We start from the raw sequence: 17309 nt of genomic DNA on the forward strand, positions 1-17309 counted from the left end.
TGGGAAGAATGGGTCAGAAGTATCAGGACTGGAGACAGAAATGATCTGGAGATTACTGGAGAAATCCTGGTGAGAAAGGGCCAGCGTGTGGGGAGTCGCATTGGGGATGGAGAGGAATGGACAGACATTTGGGAGGTAAACTCAATGCAATGTATAATGGAGGGTCTAGGAAAAGAGGGAGAGGGAGACTCCTCAGATTCCTGGCTTGCCCAACCAGACAGACGGTGGTGTTATTCACTGGAAAAAGAGCAGTTGTATGGGAAAACATAAAATTTAAACGCGGGATTGGAGGTGACTGAGTGAGGATGTTCAGCAGACTTTTGGACACACTGGTGTAAAAATCAGAAGAGGGACTTCAGTTGGGGAGTCACCCTGTCCATACAGTAACAGATGCCAGAAGGCATTCCATCCTACCTCGCTTCCTTCGTCCAACATTTGCTAAGAATGGGAATACAACAGTGAACAAGACGCCCGGGTTTCTGCCCTCAACCAGTTTTCAGTCTACCTCTCGAATTTGTCCTTAATCTGTAAATTCTAATAATGAGATTAAGTAATATGGAGTAATTTGAGGGCAGCTGACACATATTTGTTCATCATTTCCCCAAAACTAGGAGAGAAGGCACTTTCCTAAGTTTGCTTTTGCACCCTTCGTGGTTGGCTTCTCCGCGCAGGCGCTCTGAAGAAACCGAACAATCTTTCTTGGGGCCTGGGCTAGGCGGGGCGGAGGGGGCGGGCTGCTCAGTGACGCCATCAAGTCGCGCGACCCGTAGGGCGGGACCATAGCGCGACGGCGCGGCCGAGGACCTGGGCTGGCTTATAGGGAAACGAAACAGAGAGGAGTCAGTGGCTCCGTTAGCTGCAGGGCCAGGTCCGGCGGCGGCGGCAGCCGGATCCCCTCCCCTTCTCCGCTCCCTGGCAGCTCGCCCTCTCCGCTCAGCGTGAGTGCCGACGCGCGGCCTGGGGGGAGCGAGCGGGCGGGAGCGCGGGCTCGGCATCCTCTTCTCTGGTGCAACGCCGCCTCGGCCTCCCACCCACGGTCGTGACCCTCGCTGCCTTCTCACTCTTTCATGCTCCCCTCGTTCCTTGCCGCCCGTTCCCCCAGCACCCAGGAATTGGAGCTGCCGCTGACATAAGTCTCTGTTCACACATTTACACACGCTCATGTTATCTTCAAATGAAAAGACTGGCTCAGAGAGATGAGAGCTCATCTCTTCCGTCTGTGGATGGCGGTGGCGGTACGAAACCGAGGGCCAAAGAGAGAATTCAGAAAACTGGAGAGGTGCTTTTAACACCTTTTTTGGAGAAGAAGCACGTAGAGCCAGACTCCCTGCCTTTCACTTAGAAGTTCTTTGCCAGGACACATTATTCTGGCATGTGAAGTCACTTTAGCTGGGCCCTGGCCTGGTATGTGACCATCCCCTTTCGGGCCTTAGTCTTTTCCAGTGGAAATGAGAGGGTTAGATTAGATGATTTGGAAGGTTCAAATCTAAGGTAATGTGGCTTGTGGAGGAGCATCAGTATCTCCTGGCTTTCACACAAATTTTTCTTCACCTTTGCTTTCACCCATTCCAACACAGCCCGTATTGCATTTCCTGTGCTTCCAAACTCCTCCAGAGTCGCTTACGAATCAGAGGGGTCCCTTTTTTTTTTTTTTTTTTTTTTGCCATTTAGTATTGCTGTGACAGAAGGAGGCTCTGTGATGGGCTTTCGTATAGTTCACCCCGTGGGCCTAATTTAGTATGATTTAAGAGTGTGGTTTAAAGTGAAATCTGGTTCATTCTTCTTGGACTTGACTTCTGTTTGCTTCATGTTTCCCACTTTTCTTCCTTTCTCAGAACAGCCTCTGCCTGTCCCTAGTAAGTTGACTGCCTCTTTTGGAAGGATGATACTGTGCATTGGGTTGACTGGCCCATCCTTGAATTAGAGAGAAGTGAAACTGTGATCCAGGTTTGGGGGGGGGGGGGGAGTAGTGGCACCTTTGAACTTGATTGCTCTCTTGGCTCCCTTGATTGTTGTCACAGCCAAGAGAGCAAACCCATGTTATAAGCTTGCTTTTTGTGGCCTGCACTTCCTCTTCCCTGGGGATTACATCCCACATTGTCACCTACGCTGTTTGGCCCCTGTGTTTTGAATCCTTTCTCTTTTTACTGTTAGAGCCAAGTGTTGTCTATAAATCACACTGATTTCACTATTCTCTGCTTGCTTTTTAAGTTGATCATTCCTGAGAGTTCAGGGTCACATAATCACTCCCTTCCGTTCCATTTCTTCTCATGCTTGCCTCTCTTGTACCTACCCATGGGCATAGATGATGATGACATGGTGCCTGACTGTTCCCGTTCTTCTTTTGTGTTGGTGGATTCCTGTTGTTAAAATTGTTGTGTTTTGTACCTCAATCCTATGATACGATTACCTACAGTCCCAATCACTTTTCCATTCTTTTAGTTCCTCAGTGCCAAGCCAACCACTGCTTTTACTCTTTACACTGGTTAGAAACTTTCCCAGTACTTTCACATTTTCAAACATCCTGAAGTAAACAGAAAATGAGTATTTGTGTCATATTATGTAGTCTTTTAATTGTCCTGGTAAAATAATAATGGTGATTAAATAAATCATACTGATATGGTCCCTTTACCTTAGAAGTATTGGTTGATATTTATTAGGTTTCATAATTCATTTCCAGTGTCTGTTATTGTCATGGCCAGTGTTGCATCAAAAGTGTAGAATACCAAGTACCCAAGGCCTTTTTTCCTTGTGGCTTGTGGAGTTGATCTATGACTTTTTGGTAGTGACATCAATGACCTAGGTGCCTCTGGATGTGTGAGCACCACATTTCCCAGTAAAACCAACAACTGTTATTGAAAATCAGAGCTTGGCCAGCATCCTTTGGATCTCATTTTGAGGAAGAGGTTATAAAAGTTGTGGCACTGGCAAGTGTTTGATGTTGCCAAATCCCATCCCATTGATGATTTATACTTTGGAATCCTTGCTCTGGTCCCAGTGGCTCTGTCCCAAGGACAGCTAACTCTCTGGATTTATGGTTGCAGTAACAATGAAGAGGAGAGCAGACCCAGAATGCACCGCTCCCATCAAGAAGCAGAAGAAGAGGGTTGCAGAACTTGGCCTGAATCTCAGTTCTACATCGGATGATGAACCTCCTTCCTCTCTCAACCTTATAGCAAAAGGTATGCTTGTCCGTGTGATCTAAGGCCATTGGCCATCTGGTTATTTGAAGCCCTGCTACCTGGATTGGGCAATATAAAATATACTGCCTTTTGAGAAGCCTTAAGCAAATTCTACACAGAGATGTTGGTTGTAGACTCTTACGTTTTGACATTCTCTACGAACAGTAGAGAACTTGCTTTAAATAAAAACTGAAATTTTTTTGGAAGCACCTTGGTTTTGTCCTTCAGTAGATGGTACTCTTTTGCTGTTTTAGCCTAGTTGGAAGGAGTGGCAAACATTAAGCACTCGGTGCTCTTAATAACTATTAATGATCCTAACTCTTTCACAGGGTTGGAGCTCTTTGCTGCAGCAATCTGGTCTAACTCCCCTCAGGTTTTTGCATTTTGTTTTCTCAGTTCGCACAGCATTTGCAGTTAAAACGCCCAGCCATAGAGGAGCATCCCTGTGTTTACTGTTTGCATTAAGCTCAAAGAATTTCACTGATCTGGTTGAAAGTAGTGTTTGCTTTGCCTGCTTTGGGGCGGGTGAGGGGGCAGTTATGGACATTCAGTTTCCACAATGCTTTTTGTGAGAATTTGTACAATGTCTAGGAGCGTGCCTCAAATACTGAACAATTACAAGCAACCCCATTTACATTTATCTTGACTTGCCAGCAGTCTTATTTTGGATCCTCTGTGATCACTGATAAACTGGAATGAAATCTCATAACAGATTGGTGACTGGGTGAGTCTGAAGCATCCTTTGAGGGTGGTGAAAATACAGTTAATCACAAGGGTAGGTTAATTGAAGGGCAGTTACTCATCAGCTGTTACTGAGAAGCTGATCCAGAGAGGAAAAGCTTGACAGGCAATATAGCTAATGAAGCATTTGGTGTGGCTGTGGTCCAGGCTGGATAATAGACTCTCTTATAACCCTGTGAATGGAGATATGTGTGCCTTTAAAATTGTGAGGGCGAATTCTAGGGTGGATGAGAAAGGCTATATCTAATTGGCATTCCTGTGTAGGAAAACCCAAAAATATTTGGCCCATTGGTTCTAGGGACTGTTGAGGAAGAATTTTGCTTCTTACCTCAGATTTGAGCAGCTTGGTGAAGGTAGAGAGTCTTCTTGGGTAGGGCTCTGTGATATTGGTAGAGATGGCCTACAAGGGAGAAAGGGGGGTCCCATCTTGAGGAATACATTATACTGAGATGTTGGTGGTATCTGATTCTAAGTGGATCTTGGGGGATATTTGCTCTCAAGCAACATCTCTTTAAAGTGAGTAGACAATTCCCATGTGAAGGAAGGGAAGTGTATGAGGTTAAGTATCCTTTAGGGAACTGTTCTGATTTAAATGTTAGGCTTTAAAAAATGTGACTGAGAATTGAGATGCTAACCCTGCCCCTACTTAATTTTACCAAATAGCTTTAACCTTTTCTGGGAGTAGCACCCAGTGACTCAGCCAGGATTGGCTTTTGCTGTTGTGTGCACAGAATGGAAATCCAGGGGTGGTCAGTCCTTTGATTGTATTCAGTAGAAGACCAATTGGTTCCTTTCATTTGCAGAAATCAAATCAGAAATCTGCAGGAGGCAGAGTCAAAGCCACATTGCCAGATTTCCCTGGTCAGCTTATTTTAGGAATGAATAGTTTCATACTGACATGAAAATTCTGACGACTATAGCCTGGTGTCTACATCAGCAAGACCTTTCTTTATGCCTTCCCACCCATCTCATACCTGACTTGGCGTAAACACTCAGTAAATATTTACTGAAGCAAATTGATAGAAGGCAATAGTAGTATCTTTTCTAAGAAACTTAAAATGCTTCACATCTTTCATTTTGCTTATCCTTCCTTCAGGCTACAAAAGATCATTTCATTAAGTACTTAATATTTACATCATCTGTGTTCTGTGTCTGTGCTCTGAACAGTGTGCTCTGGTAATTTGTGCTCTCTTTAGAAGCTACATATCTCCTGAGGTGTATATGTAGCTTTCCTATTCAAGTCATTATATAAAGTGGTGTGTTTCCTTGTCTTCCAACCACTTCAGCCTGGACATACTGTTCAAAATGATGATTGGAAAAAGCTCTTTAGGGAGGACCATTAGAAAAAACAAACAGTAGTTACTGTTTCTGTCTGGGACTTTGTTTTTGCTTCCTTTGCAAGAGAAATGTAATGGCTCATAAATAGATCTTAGTTTAATCAGTTTATTACATTGCCCACAAGGTAGCTGCATTTTCAGATCAAAGACTGACATCTGGCCAGTGTAATGAAGAAAAGGGATATGTGTTCCTTTGAGTATTTTAGGAGTTTGAAGGCATTGTCAAGCATAAACAAACTCTTGGAAATTTGCTGTTTATAACAACATTGTGAAGTAAGGAGAGGACAGATGAGGTCATTTTTGTTGTTTCTCACAGGAATACTGTGTTCTGCACCACTAAAATCTTTCCTTCTCTCCCTAGCCATGGATCTAGTAGGACTCCTGGCCCTGCTGCAGATAGTTGCTTTAGAAGTTGCCAGACTCCTTCACCAGCACCACAGTAAAAATACCTTTCCCTCTACCAGGTTTAATTCTTCCCTAAGTAGGCTATTTGTGCTGAAACACCATCTCTTTCCTGTCAGCCAAGATTCATGACCTTAATCAAAAACTTCCTTTATCAGTATCTGTTTAAATTGCTCTAACGAGTTGCCATTTGTCTGCCATGAAGGAGAAATTGAGTCTTTGAACAGGACTGAGTGTGCTGTACAGCAATAATTAGGCCAGATGTGATGTTTACTAAAATCCGTCATTTATTTCTTCTCTGTCTACGGGTTGCTCACCTTGGCTGTTGGTTGGAGCCACCCCTCCTTGTGCATTGTCACTATCATTTTTAATCTTGGCATGTTTGCCCTACTGCTGTATTGCTGTATGAAAAAAATTTGCTAGCAGCTGGGAAACCTCTATAAAGTGAACCTTTATTCTTTCAGATGACTTAGGAATAATGATTTCTATCAGGTAGAGAAGAAATCAAATGAAAACCCTAAATAATGTTTTGTGCTCTCTGCTAGGTTTTAGAAGGGGAGCTCCTTGGGAGGTAAATGTGAATGCCACCCAGCATTGGCAAGTTCTTAATGAAACCAATGATTTTAATAGACTTACCTTATTACTCCTGTTAATTTATATCCTCATTACAAAATTGTCTGCTCAGTGTTTGCTAAATTCTTATCAGTCGTGGAAAGCTAAATTTCCTCTTTAGTTACTGCTGTAGCCATGACAGTTGTCTCCTTTTCATTTGAAAAGAGCAGCCCCAAAGGCCAAGGGAGGTCTAAGAATGAGTAGTGTCTGTGGACATCAGGACTAATCTAGGGGACTTTGTCTTAAATCATGTCAGGCTAAGAATGGCTTCAGATACCACATGAAATAAAAGGGAGAGGTAAGACTTATCTGCTTATCCAGCATGTCTTAATCTGACATGGAAATGCCTAGTAGGGTGATGTTTTAGTTCCCATCAATCTCAGTCTCAGAACTTGGAAAGGATAGCTGTACAGTGGGTAGCATGTTGAGAAGAGAGATGGAATGGCAAGACCATTGTGCCAGGTATCAGGAACCATAGAATTTTGTATCAAAATCACCACTGATTTGCCTAGTGAGCCTCCCACCTAATTTTAGTTCTCTCCATATTTTTCCCCAAAGATCTTATGAAGACCAAAGTAAACAAAAGATCTCTCTGAGATCTGAGGATGGCAGGGAATGTGCCTCCCAGGAATGATACTCACATTGAGGGTTCTCCAGCAAACTTAACAAGCCTGACAACCCCCTAGAGCTGACACAGGGCCACTGTCTCCTTTGAGAAGGAAACCATGTTTTTCTAACCTTTTCATTGGTAGGCCCTGTAAGCTCCCGGATAGCTGTTAAAAAGGATTAACTGATTAGCAACTGGTTAGTCAGGACCTCTTCTCCCTGGGCTGCCTAAAAGGATACTTTAGGGCTGTGCTCAGAAGCTGTCCACACTCCTAATACCGCTTCCCACCATCCCAAGCAGTACAGGTGAAGACATGGAAGCAAAGCAGTTGAAGACAGTCTGTACCTTTGGAAGCATAGTTCTTTAGCATGGGCTCACTCCATTGCAGAGTTCCTCTCTTCTGCGTGGTTGAAAATAGCTGAGAGAACAGGGATAGTCTTGAGGAGAGACCCTTTTTCCCTTAGATCTGCTGTCCTCTGAAGATTTCTCTGAAAGAAACTAGACTTTTCCCAAGATTCACTAATTTTAAAAATTTCCTTATAGCAATATTTCCCCCCTAATTTTGAAATTAATATCTTATTTCCCACAAATGCAGAAAAGTACAAAGAAGAAAATAAGTGTCACTCTGTGTCTCAGTTTCCGTGATTATTCATTATTAACGTTTTGGGTGTCGTTCCTTCTGAGTGGTATTCTGTGATTCGTGCACTATGTTGGTTCATGTAAGCAAGTTGGCTCCTTATTTATTTATTTATTTTTATTTATTAATTAAAAAAATAAACAAAATAAAACAACATACATAATCAGTAATTCACAATATCATCACTTGGTTGCATATTCATCATTTCTTAGAACATTTGTATTAATTCAGAAAAAGAAATAAAAAGACAATAGAAAAAGAAATAAAACGAGCACAGGAAAGAAAAAAAAAGATTATACCTACCATACCCCTTACCCCTTGCTTTCATTGATCACTAGCAATTAAACTGAATTTATTTTAGCATTTGTTCCCCCTATTATTTATTTTTATTCCATATGTTCTACTCCTTTGTTGACAAGGTAGATAAAAGGAGCATCAAACACAAGATTTTCACAATCACACAGTCACATTGTGACAGCTGAATCATTATTCAATCATCCTTAAGAAACATGGCTACTGGAACACAGCTCTACATTTTCATGCAGTTCCCTCCAGCCTCTCCATTACATCTTGAATAACAAGATGATATCTACTTGATGCATAAGAATAACCTCGGATAACCTCTCGACTCTGTTTGGAATCTCTCAGCCATTGACACTTTGTCTCATTTTCCTCTTTCCCCTTTTGGTCGAGAAGATTTTCTCAATCCCTTGATGCTAAGTCTCAGCTCATTCTAGGGTTTTTCTCAATCCCTTGATGCTGAGTCTTCATTCATTCCAAGATCTCTGTCCCACATTGCCAGGAAGGTCCACACCCCTGGGAGTCATGTCCCACGTAGGGAGGGGTAGAGTGGTGAGACTGCTCGTTGTGTTGGCTGGAGAGAGAGGCCACATCTTGGAGCAACAAAAGAGGCTCTCTTGGGGGTGACTCTTAGGCCTGAATTTTAAGTAGACTTGACCTATCCTTTGTGGGGTTAAGTTTCATATGAACAAACCCCAAGACTGGGGGCTCTGCCTATAGCTTTGGTTGTCCAGTTGGCTCCTTATTAAGAAAATTGGACAGCTACCTTAAGGGAAAGGGCAGACTTGGTACCTCTCATACCAGGGACGGTCTCAACCAAAGTCGTCCTTGTCAACTGGTTAGGAGCCAGAATTTTGGTATTAAGTTTAGTTTAATTGTTTTTACACATGTTCACTTGCCATTTCTTTATTTTACAAAATGTTATGTCCCGTTATCTGAGATTCTAGAAAGGTTCCATGCACTATGATTACTTTCCAGAAATTACAACCTCCAGATGGGTTCCTAGGCCATGTAAATCCTGAAACCTAGAGAAGCCATCTGTGAACATCGACTAATTCCATCCCCCATCCCGTATTATCGACAGCCCCTTCCAACATGAAAAAGATAGAATGGGCATAGCCCAAATGCCCCAAAGACTGGAAGAAAGATCAAAGGAGAAGGAGGAGTTATAACAGAGAAGATAGGATTTAACAAATGAGTGCAATTGTTGAATCATTATATTGATATTTCTTTTAGTCTCCACTGTCTTGGAGCAGCTAGAAGCAAAAGACTAAAACTGTGAAATCTGTCCTACAACTAATTGTTGTGGTGTGCTTTTTTTTAAACATGGGCAGGCACTGTGGCAATCAAACCTGGGTCTCTGGCATGGCAGGCGAGAACCCGACCAGTGAGCCACTGTGACCTGCCTTGTGCTTTGAAATTTATTGCTTTATTTTATATGTTATTTTTCACAATAAAAAGAAAAGTTGTGTCCTTTAAAAAAATGGGTAATTATCAACTTTTAAGCTCTCTGAGAGTAGGATTTTTACTTTTGGATAATAATTCATTATATATAGCGTGGATATTTTATAGAACAGGCTGTAAACCATAATCTTTCAGACAATGTCAGTGTTCTAGATCCCGACATAGCCCAAGGAGGGCCTGTTCACTGTTAGGATATAGTCTATCTTCAACCTTGAACTTTTGAAGCTTGAACGTCTTCCCATTACTTGTGTGAGTGTGTTGTAAGAGGAAATATCTTAAGCAGTCCTGTACTCGGTAGGTACTTAGGAAAGAATTGTCTGACAATTCTTTAAATTCACTACACTGAACACTTTATTTAATTTCTATTAATTAGAAAGCCTCAATTCAGGTGTTGGGGATACAGAGGTGACTGTGACACACTTCCTGCCCTCTAGAGTGGCCCTGTCCAGCAGGAGTGGCATGTGATGATAACTGGCTCATGGCTATGCGGTGAGTGCTGTGCTGGTGCTGTGACTACCTGTCCTACCAGAGCACAGCAGAAGAAATAGTCAGTTAGGCCTGAGGTACTTGGGTAGGCTTCAGTCTTCTCAGGTACCTTACTGAGTGTGTTCTAGGAGGGAAATAGATGTATTGGTGCAGATAGACTTTAGAATCATGTAATTCTTAAGTTTTGGCTACCTGAGTAGTGACCACCTTAGGTGTATAAAGAATTGTTTTATTCTCCTGCCTTCTGTGCCTTTCTTCATCACCTCCCACAAGCAGCCCAGCTTTGACTCATCATTTCTTCTCAGTTACTTCCTTTCTTCCTCAAAGGCAAAATAACTGCCACATGGGTAAGTCAGGTATTTTTTTAAACATACTTATTTTTAAGTTTAATAGATAATATATTCACATGGTTCAGAAATATAAAATAAAAATAGACAACCGATATAAACTCTTGTGATATAAAAGTGTAAATCAAGCTTCATCTCTTTTACTTATTCCAGGTAAGTGCTTGGTATTCTGTTTTCATGGCCCAGTCCACACAGTTGTAGATAATCATTTTTATTGGTCTTATTTGTCTTTTTCTCCAAAGGTTTTTTGTGCAGTTGCAAGAAACAAAAATATATAACTTGTTTTCCTTGTACTTGGTTTAGCTCATATTATTCATCTTGGTGATCTATTTCAGTATTTGGAATGGAGGTTCCCAAGTTTTCTTGGTTCTTGGCACCCTTAGTGTTCATACAACTTTTTTAAACAGTGTCCCTAGGTGAAAAAATAAACCTAATAGTTTAATTTATAAAGTAATAAAGTTCAAACAATATTGATATCCTAATACTAATTGACATTTGAAAGAATAATATACATAAATTTGAAGAAAATATTTTAATTTTATTTTTTAAATAACCACAATTACTTATTAATAAGATATGTGCACCTTTTGGGCAGTATAGGACTTCTCAAACTCGAGATCAGATCAGGTACCGACTTCCTTATTTCCTGTTCTCCATTTTTCCAGATTTATATTTATACCACTTTCAATGGGAATCTGCAGAAATTGTTAACTAACAATCAAATTTTTGAGTTTATAGTCTAATTCCAGATTTGGTTGGGTTTTCCTAAGAAGTTACTAGAATAATATTATATTGGTTTGAAGTAGCTTTGAAGTTAATAGATTCACATACCTATATGAGAGAAAGAGCCATTCATGGTAAATATTCAGACTGTGGATTGTCCCACTTCTGGCTTGGGGATAGCTAGCCCACCACTTCAGGCAGGTTCGGAGCACTTTTGGAAATAAGATGGTTGACAGTGAGGTTGATGGCTTAACTTGCTCAGACTACTAGCTCCATCATGGAGCTTTTAGGTGTAGCCCCTCTACCCTCTGCCTCAGTTGGTGCTGCTGCTTTAGCTTCTTCCTTCTTCCCTAATCTTCCTCTTCCTTTTCTATTACTCTCCTCCCCTTTTCCTCCCACTTCTCTCCCTGTGAGCAAGCTTTTTTCTGGGGCTGTACTATTGAACCACCCTCTTACCTATAAATTTGAAGAACTGTGAAGACAAACGAAACTAGGAGATCAAACAATCAGAAACTGTTAGTTTGATGATGGAATTAATTGAAGATAGGACCAGGCATCCATGTTTGGATATCGAGGTTTAAATAATAAACTGCAGCAGCAGAAATAACAATCATATCTTCTGTAAATATACTTTATATTTGATAGTGTACTTTCAAATGCATTATTTCATTTAACCCTCAAACAACTGTGTGAGGTAAGTATTTCCATTCCAGTTTTATACGAAGGTAATTGATAGGAGGGGGAAGAAAACTGACATTTTTTGAGTTCCCGTTGTGTATCAGGTACCATTAAGAACTTTCAGTCACTTACCCAAGATTACATTTGCTGATAAGAAGTAGGGAATGGAGAGACTTCCGGAGAAGATGGTGGGTTAGTAAGGCGCGCGGGTCTTAGTTCCTCCTCCAGAACAACTACTAAAGAACTAGAAACAGTACAGAACAGCTCCCGGAGCCACGACAGAGACCAGACACACAGTGCACCCCATTCAGGACCGGCTGGACCGGCTAAGAGACTCCGCTGCCGTGAGGTCCCTGAGAGGCATGCGCTTCCCCGGGCCGAGGCGGCTGGCGGCCAGAGCTCCTCCCTCCCTCCTTCCCAGGCCGGCTGGGAGCTTTGGAGCGGTGGTTCCCCAAGCTGTGGCGGCCGGCGACCCTCCCCCACGCGCGGCTTCCCAGGCCGGCTGGTAGTCTTGGAACAGCGGTCCCCCAAGCCGCAGTTTCCGGCGACCGCAGCCCTTTCCACACACGCGGCTTCCCGGGCTGGCTGGGAGCATCAGAACAGTGGTCCCTCAAGCCATGGTTTCCGGCGACCGCAGCCCCTTCCACACACACGGCTTCCCGGGCCGGCTGGGAGCATCGGAACGGCGGTTCCCCAAGCCGCGGCAGCCGGCGACCGCAGCCCGTTCCACACACGCGGCTCTCCGGGCCGGCTGGGAGCATCAGAACAGCGGTTCCCCAAGCCGTGGCGGCTGGCGACCCTCCCCCACAGGCGACTTTCCGGAGGGAAAGGAAACAGTCTCCAGCAGTAGTAGAGACTGAGCCCAACCTAACACCAATAGTGGCATTAAGGAACAACTTCTGACTACTAAAAATAGGCCCTCAGCTCAGGCGAAACTGATCAAGGCGAAAGTTACCGATTGGGCTAACTGAAAAAGAGGAAAGGGGGTGAAACAGAGCCTTCTGCGGCTGTTTCTACGGAGGCTTCGTTGCCTCTGGGCTCAGCGCTGGGATTACATAGGTTACAACTGCCCCAAACGCAGAAACAGGCTGCTTTTAGGGCTCTCTACCACCTGAATCTTCCCCGCGGGAGGGGTGAAATGCAACTCAGGTGGAACCCCTCTCTCAAGGAATTCAGATCCCAGGACTTCACAATTTGAAGCCATTAAAACCAACCTACAACCTTTCCTCTGTCTCCACCACACACCAGCAGCAAGAGTCTTCCAAAGTTAAAGGAGCCACAACATCTTTTGCTGGTGGGACCCGCAGACAGACAAGCACCATGTACTGGGCAGGATAAGAAAAACAGAGCCCAGAGACTTCACAGGAAAGTCTTTCAACCTGCTGGGTCCCACACTCAGGGAAATCTGATTAAATGCCCAGACGCCAGCAAAAAATAATAAATCACACCAGGAAAATTGAAGATATGGCCCAGTCAAAGGAACAAACCAATAGTTCAAATGAGATACAGGAGCTGAGACAACTAATGCTGAATATACGAACAGAAATGGAAAACCTCTTCAAAAACCAAATCGATAAATTGAGGGAGGACATGAAGAAGGCATGGGATCAACAAAAAGAAGAAATGGAAAGTCTGAAAAAACAAATCACAGAACTTATGGGATTGAAAAACACGGTAGAAGAGATGAAAAAAACAATGGAAACCTACAATGGTAGACTTAAAGAGACAGAGGATAGAATTAGTGAACTGGAGGATAGAACATCTGAAAGCCAAAAAGAAACAGAAACTATAGGGAAAAGAATGGAAAAATTTGAGCAGGGGCTCAGGGAATTGAATGATAATATGAAGCGCACAAATATACGTGTTGTGGGTGTCCCAGAAGGAGAAGAGAAGGGAAAAGGAGGAGAAAAACTAATGGAAGAAATTATCACTGAAAATTTCCCAACTCTTATGAAAGACCTAAAATTACAGATCCAAGAAGTGCAGCGCACCCCAAAGAGAATAGACCCAAATAGGCGTTCTCCAAGACGCTTACTAGTTAGAATATCAGAGGTCAAAGAGAAAGAGAGGATCTTGAAAGCAGCAAGAGAAAAACAATGCATCACATACAAGGGAAACCCAATAAGACTATGTGTAGATTTCTCAACAGAAACCATGGAAGCTAGAAGACAGTGGGATGATATATTTAAATTACTAAAAGAGAAAAACTGCCAACCAAGACTTCTATATCCAGCAAAATTGTCCTTCAAAAATGAGGGAGAAATTAAAACATTCTCAGACAAAAAGTCACTGAGAGAATCTGTGACCAAGAGACCAGCTCTGCAAGAAATACTAAAGGGAGCACTAGAGTCAGATACGAAAAGACAGACGAGAGAGGTATGGAGAAGAGTGTAGAAAGAAGGAAAATCAGATATGATATATATAATACAAAGGCAAAATGGTAAAGTATTACCCAAACAGTAATAACACTAAATGTTAATGGACTGAATTCCCCAATCAAAAGACATAGACTGGCAGAATGGATGAAAAAACAGGATCCTTCTATATGCTGTCTACAGGAAACACATCTTAGACCCAAAGATAAACATAGGTTGAAAGTGAAAGGTTGGGAAAAGATATTTCATGCAAATAACAACCAGAAAAGAGCAGGAGTAGCTATACTAATATCCAACAAATTAGGCTTCAAATGTAAAACAGTTAAAAGAGACAAAGAAGGATACTATCTACTAATAAAAGGAACAATTGAACAAGAAGACATAACAATGATAAATATTTATGTACCGAATCAAAATGCCCCAAAATACGTGAGGAATACACTGCAATCACTGAAAAGGGAAATAGACACATCTACCATAATAGTTGGAGACTTCAGTTTGCCACTCTCATCAATGGACAGAACATCTAGACAGAGGATCAATAAAGTAACAGAGAACTTGAATAATACAATAAATGAGCTAGACTTAACAGACATTTATAGGACATTACACCCCACAACAGCAGGATACACCTTTTTCTCAAGTGCTAATGGATCATTCTCAAAGATAGACCATATGCTGGGCCACAAAGCAAGTCTCAACAAATTTAAAAAGATTGAAATCATACACAACACTTTCTCGGATCATAAAGGAATGAAGTTGGAAATCAATAATAGGCAGAGTGCCAGAGAATCCACAAATACGTGGAGGCTCAACAACACACTCTTAAACACCGAGTGGGTCAAGGAAGAAATTACAAAAGAAATCAGTAAATATCTTGAGGCGAATGAAAATGAAAACACAACATATCAAAACCTATGGGACGTAGCAAAGGCAGTGCTAAGAGGGAAATTTATTGCCCTAGATGCCTATATCAGAAAAGAAGAAAAGGCAAAAATTCAGGAATTAACTGTCCACTTGGAAGAACTGGAGAAAGAACAACAAACTGTGCCCAAAGCAAGCAAAAGGAAAGAAATAACAAAGATTAGAGCAGAAATAAATGAAATTGAAAACATGAAAACAATAGAGAAAATCAGTAAGACCAGAAGTTGGTTCTATGAGAAAATCAACAAGATTGATGGGCCCTTAGCAACATTGACAAAAAGAAGAAGACAGAGGACGCAAATAAATAAGATCAGAAATGGAAGAGGAGACATACCCACTGACCTCACAGAAATAAAGGAGGTAATAACAGGATACTATGAACAACTTTACGTTAATAAAATACAACAATTTAGATGAAATGGACGGGTTCCTGGAAAGGCATGAACAACCAACTTTGACTCGAGAAGAAATAGATGACCTCAACAAACCAATCACAAGTAAAGAAATTGAATCAGTCATTCAAAAGCTCCCCAAAAAGAAAAATCCAGGACCAGACGGCTTCACATGTGAATTCTACCAAACATTCCAGAAAGAATTAGTACCAACTCTCCTCAAACTCTTCAAAAAAATTGAAGTGGAGGGAAAGCTACCTAATTCATTCTATGAAGCCAACATCACCCTCATACCAAAACCAGGCAAAGATATTACAAAAAAAGAAAACTACAGACCAATCTCTCTAATGAATATAGATGCAAAAGTCCTCAACAAAATTCTAGCAAATCGAATCCAGCAACACATTAAAAAAATTATACATCATGACCAAGTAGGATTCATCCCAGGTATGCAAGGATGGTTCAACATAAGAAAATCAATTAATGTAATACACCATATCAACAAATCAAAGCAGAAAAATCACATGATCATCTCAGTTGATGCAGAGAAGGCATTTGACAAGATTCAACATCCTTTCCTGTTGAAAACACTTCAAAAGATAGGAATACAAGGGAACTTCCTTAAAATGGTAGAGGGAATATATGAAAACCCACAGCTAATATCATCCTCAATGGGGAAAAATTGAAAACTTTCCCCCTAAGATCAGGAACAAGACAAGGATGTCCATTATCATCACTATTATTCAAGATCGTGTTGGAGGTTCTAGCCAGAGCAATTAGACAAGAAAAAGAAATACAAGGCATCAAAATTGGAAAGGAAGAAGTAAAACTATCACTGTTTGCAGATGATATGATACTATACTTCGAAAACCCGGAAAAATCCACAACAAAACTACTAGAGCTAATAAATGAGTACAGCAAAGTAGCAGGTTACAAGATCAACCTTCAAAAATCTGTAGTGTTTCTATACACTAGCAATGAACAAGCTGAGGGGGAAATCAAGAAACGAATCCCATTTACAATTGCAACTAAAAGAATAAAGTACTTAGGAATAAATGTAACTAAAGAGACAAAAGACCTATACAAAGAAAACTACAAAAACTGTTAAATCACAGAAGACCTAAATAGATGGAAGGGCATACCGTGTTCATGGATTGGAAGACTAAATATAGTTAAGATGTCAATCCTACCTAAATTGATTTTCAGATTCAATGCAATACCAATCAAAATCCCAACAGCTTATTTTTCGGAAATAGAAAAACCAATAAGCAAATTTATCTGGAAGGGCAGGGTGCCCCGAATTGCTAAAAGTATCTTGAGGAAAAAAAACGAAGCTGGAGGTCTCAAGCTGCCGGACTTTAAGGCATATTATGAAGCCACAGTGGTCAAAACAGCATGATATTGGCATAAAGATAGATATATCGACCAATGGAATCGAATAGAGTGCTCAGATATAGACCCTCTCATCTATGGACATTTGATCTTTGATAAGGCAGTCAAGCCAACTCACCTGGGACAGAACAGTCTCTTCAATAAATGGTGCCTAGAGAACTGGATATCCATATGCAAAAGAATGAAAGAGGACCCGTATCTCACACCCTATACAAAAGTTAACTCAAAATGGATCAAAGATCTAAACATTAGGTCTAAGACCATAAAACAGTTAGAGAAAAATGTAGGGAGATATCTTTTGAAACTTACAATTGGAGGCGGTTTTATGGACCTTAAACCTAAAGCAAGAGCACTGAAGAAAGAAAGAAATAAATGGGAGCTCCTCAAAATTAAACACTTTTGTGCATCAAAGAACTTCATCAAGAAAGTAGAAAGACGCCTACACAATGGGAGACAATATTTGGAAATGACATATCAGATAAAGGTCTAGTATCCAGAATTTATAAAGAGATTGTTCAACTGAACAACAAAAAGACAGCCAACCCAATTACAAAATGGGAAAAAGACTTGAACAGACACCTATCAGAAGACGAAATACAAATGGCCAAAAGGCACATGAAGAGATGCTCAATGTCCCTGGCCATTAGAGAAATGCAAATCAAAACCACAATGAGATATCATCTCACACCCAACAAAATGGCCATTATCAA

General features: G+C 41.3%; 1 protein-coding gene across 1 annotated transcript in view; it reads left to right on the forward strand.

Annotated features, from left to right (window-relative positions):
* The first annotated feature begins 776 nt into the window (after positions 1-776).
* CMTR1 (cap methyltransferase 1) overlaps positions 777-17309 on the forward strand; it is a 68949-nt gene continuing 52416 nt past the window's right edge. The window contains exons 1-2 of the mRNA XM_077161659.1: positions 777-938; positions 3045-3182. Coding sequence (XP_077017774.1) covers positions 3050-3182 — 133 coding nt within the window. The 5' untranslated portion in view covers positions 777-938; positions 3045-3049. The remainder of the gene's footprint in view (positions 939-3044; positions 3183-17309) is intronic.

Source organism: Tamandua tetradactyla, chromosome 5 (genome assembly GCF_023851605.1).
Source record: "Tamandua tetradactyla isolate mTamTet1 chromosome 5, mTamTet1.pri, whole genome shotgun sequence".
NCBI lineage: Eukaryota > Metazoa > Chordata > Mammalia > Pilosa > Myrmecophagidae > Tamandua > Tamandua tetradactyla.